Source organism: Tupaia chinensis, unplaced genomic scaffold, assembly GCF_000334495.1.
Source record: "Tupaia chinensis unplaced genomic scaffold, TupChi_1.0 Scaffold149964_2, whole genome shotgun sequence".
In the NCBI taxonomy this organism is placed as follows: Eukaryota; Metazoa; Chordata; class Mammalia; order Scandentia; family Tupaiidae; genus Tupaia; species Tupaia belangeri.
Genome location: NW_006209806.1, coordinates 795,010 through 795,950, shown reverse-complemented (window position 1 = coordinate 795,950; position 941 = coordinate 795,010). Strand labels below are relative to the sequence as shown.

General features: G+C 40.1%; 1 protein-coding gene across 1 annotated transcript in view; it reads right to left on the bottom strand.

Annotated features, from left to right (window-relative positions):
- Positions 1–411: 411 nt before the first annotated feature.
- The window catches only part of LOC102500750 (zinc finger protein 555), a 13,577-nt gene continuing 13,047 nt past the window's right edge, over positions 412–941 (bottom strand). The window contains exons 6-7 of the mRNA XM_027769592.1: positions 715–922; positions 412–422 (exon numbers count right to left, since the gene is read on the bottom strand). Of these exons, the coding sequence (XP_027625393.1) occupies positions 412–422; positions 715–922 (219 nt within the window). The remainder of the gene's footprint in view (positions 423–714; positions 923–941) is intronic.

Here is a 941-nt window from a genome sequence, read left to right as displayed (position 1 = left end):
TAAAATGTTTCAATAACCCCTTACATAGAGAACAATTTAAGAAGTGAAATAAAAATTAAACCTACTTGTATGTTAAAAGTATACTTGAAGCAGATGGTGTGGTTGTTAAGGCACTGGACTCCCACATGGCCAACTGCAATTCAAGTCTTGGATCTGGTGGCTTGCTTTCTCACTTTCCTTTTCTCTCTCCCTTTCTCTTTCTGTTTCTCTGGTGAATTAAAATAATAGTAACTAAAACTAAATAAATAATTTTAAATACTTCAAATCACCCATAAGTCCAAGAAATTATAAAGTTCTGTTTACTGAATTGTAAGAAAAAAAAACACTACCTGTCAAACTGTAGCTAAAAGTACTTAATTGAATTATTTTTTACCTGAATCCTTATATGTAAATGAACCATGAATATAATCCTTATGTGTCGACTTTAAGGATGAGGAATTCATAAAGACAATACCACATTTACAGCTTTTGTAAATTTGCTTTCCTGGTGTGAGTTTTCCGAAGCATTGTACATAAAGTCATTTGCAGGGGGACATTCCACTTTACACCTGAAATCTTTTTCTGTAATGTGTATTCTCATGTGTCTTCTTGAGGAGGAGGAGCAGCTGAAGGCTTTCCCACATTGTTGACACTGATAAGGTTTCTCTCCAGTGTGCAGTCGCATGTGGATCGGTAGAGATGACGGCCATTTGAAGACTTTCCCACATTCCTTACATGCGTAGGGCTTCTCGACAGTGTGTGTCCTGACGTGCTGCTGCAGAAGTTCAGGCCAGCTGAAGGCTTTCCCGCACTGCTTGCACGTGTAGAGTTTCTCTGCAGTGTGCCTCCGCATGTGTTTCTGTAAGGGAACGTGGCAGTAGAACGTTTTCCCGCACTGCTTGCACGTGTAGAGTTGCTCTGCAGTGTGCCTCCGCATGTGTTTCTGTAAGGGAACGTGGCAG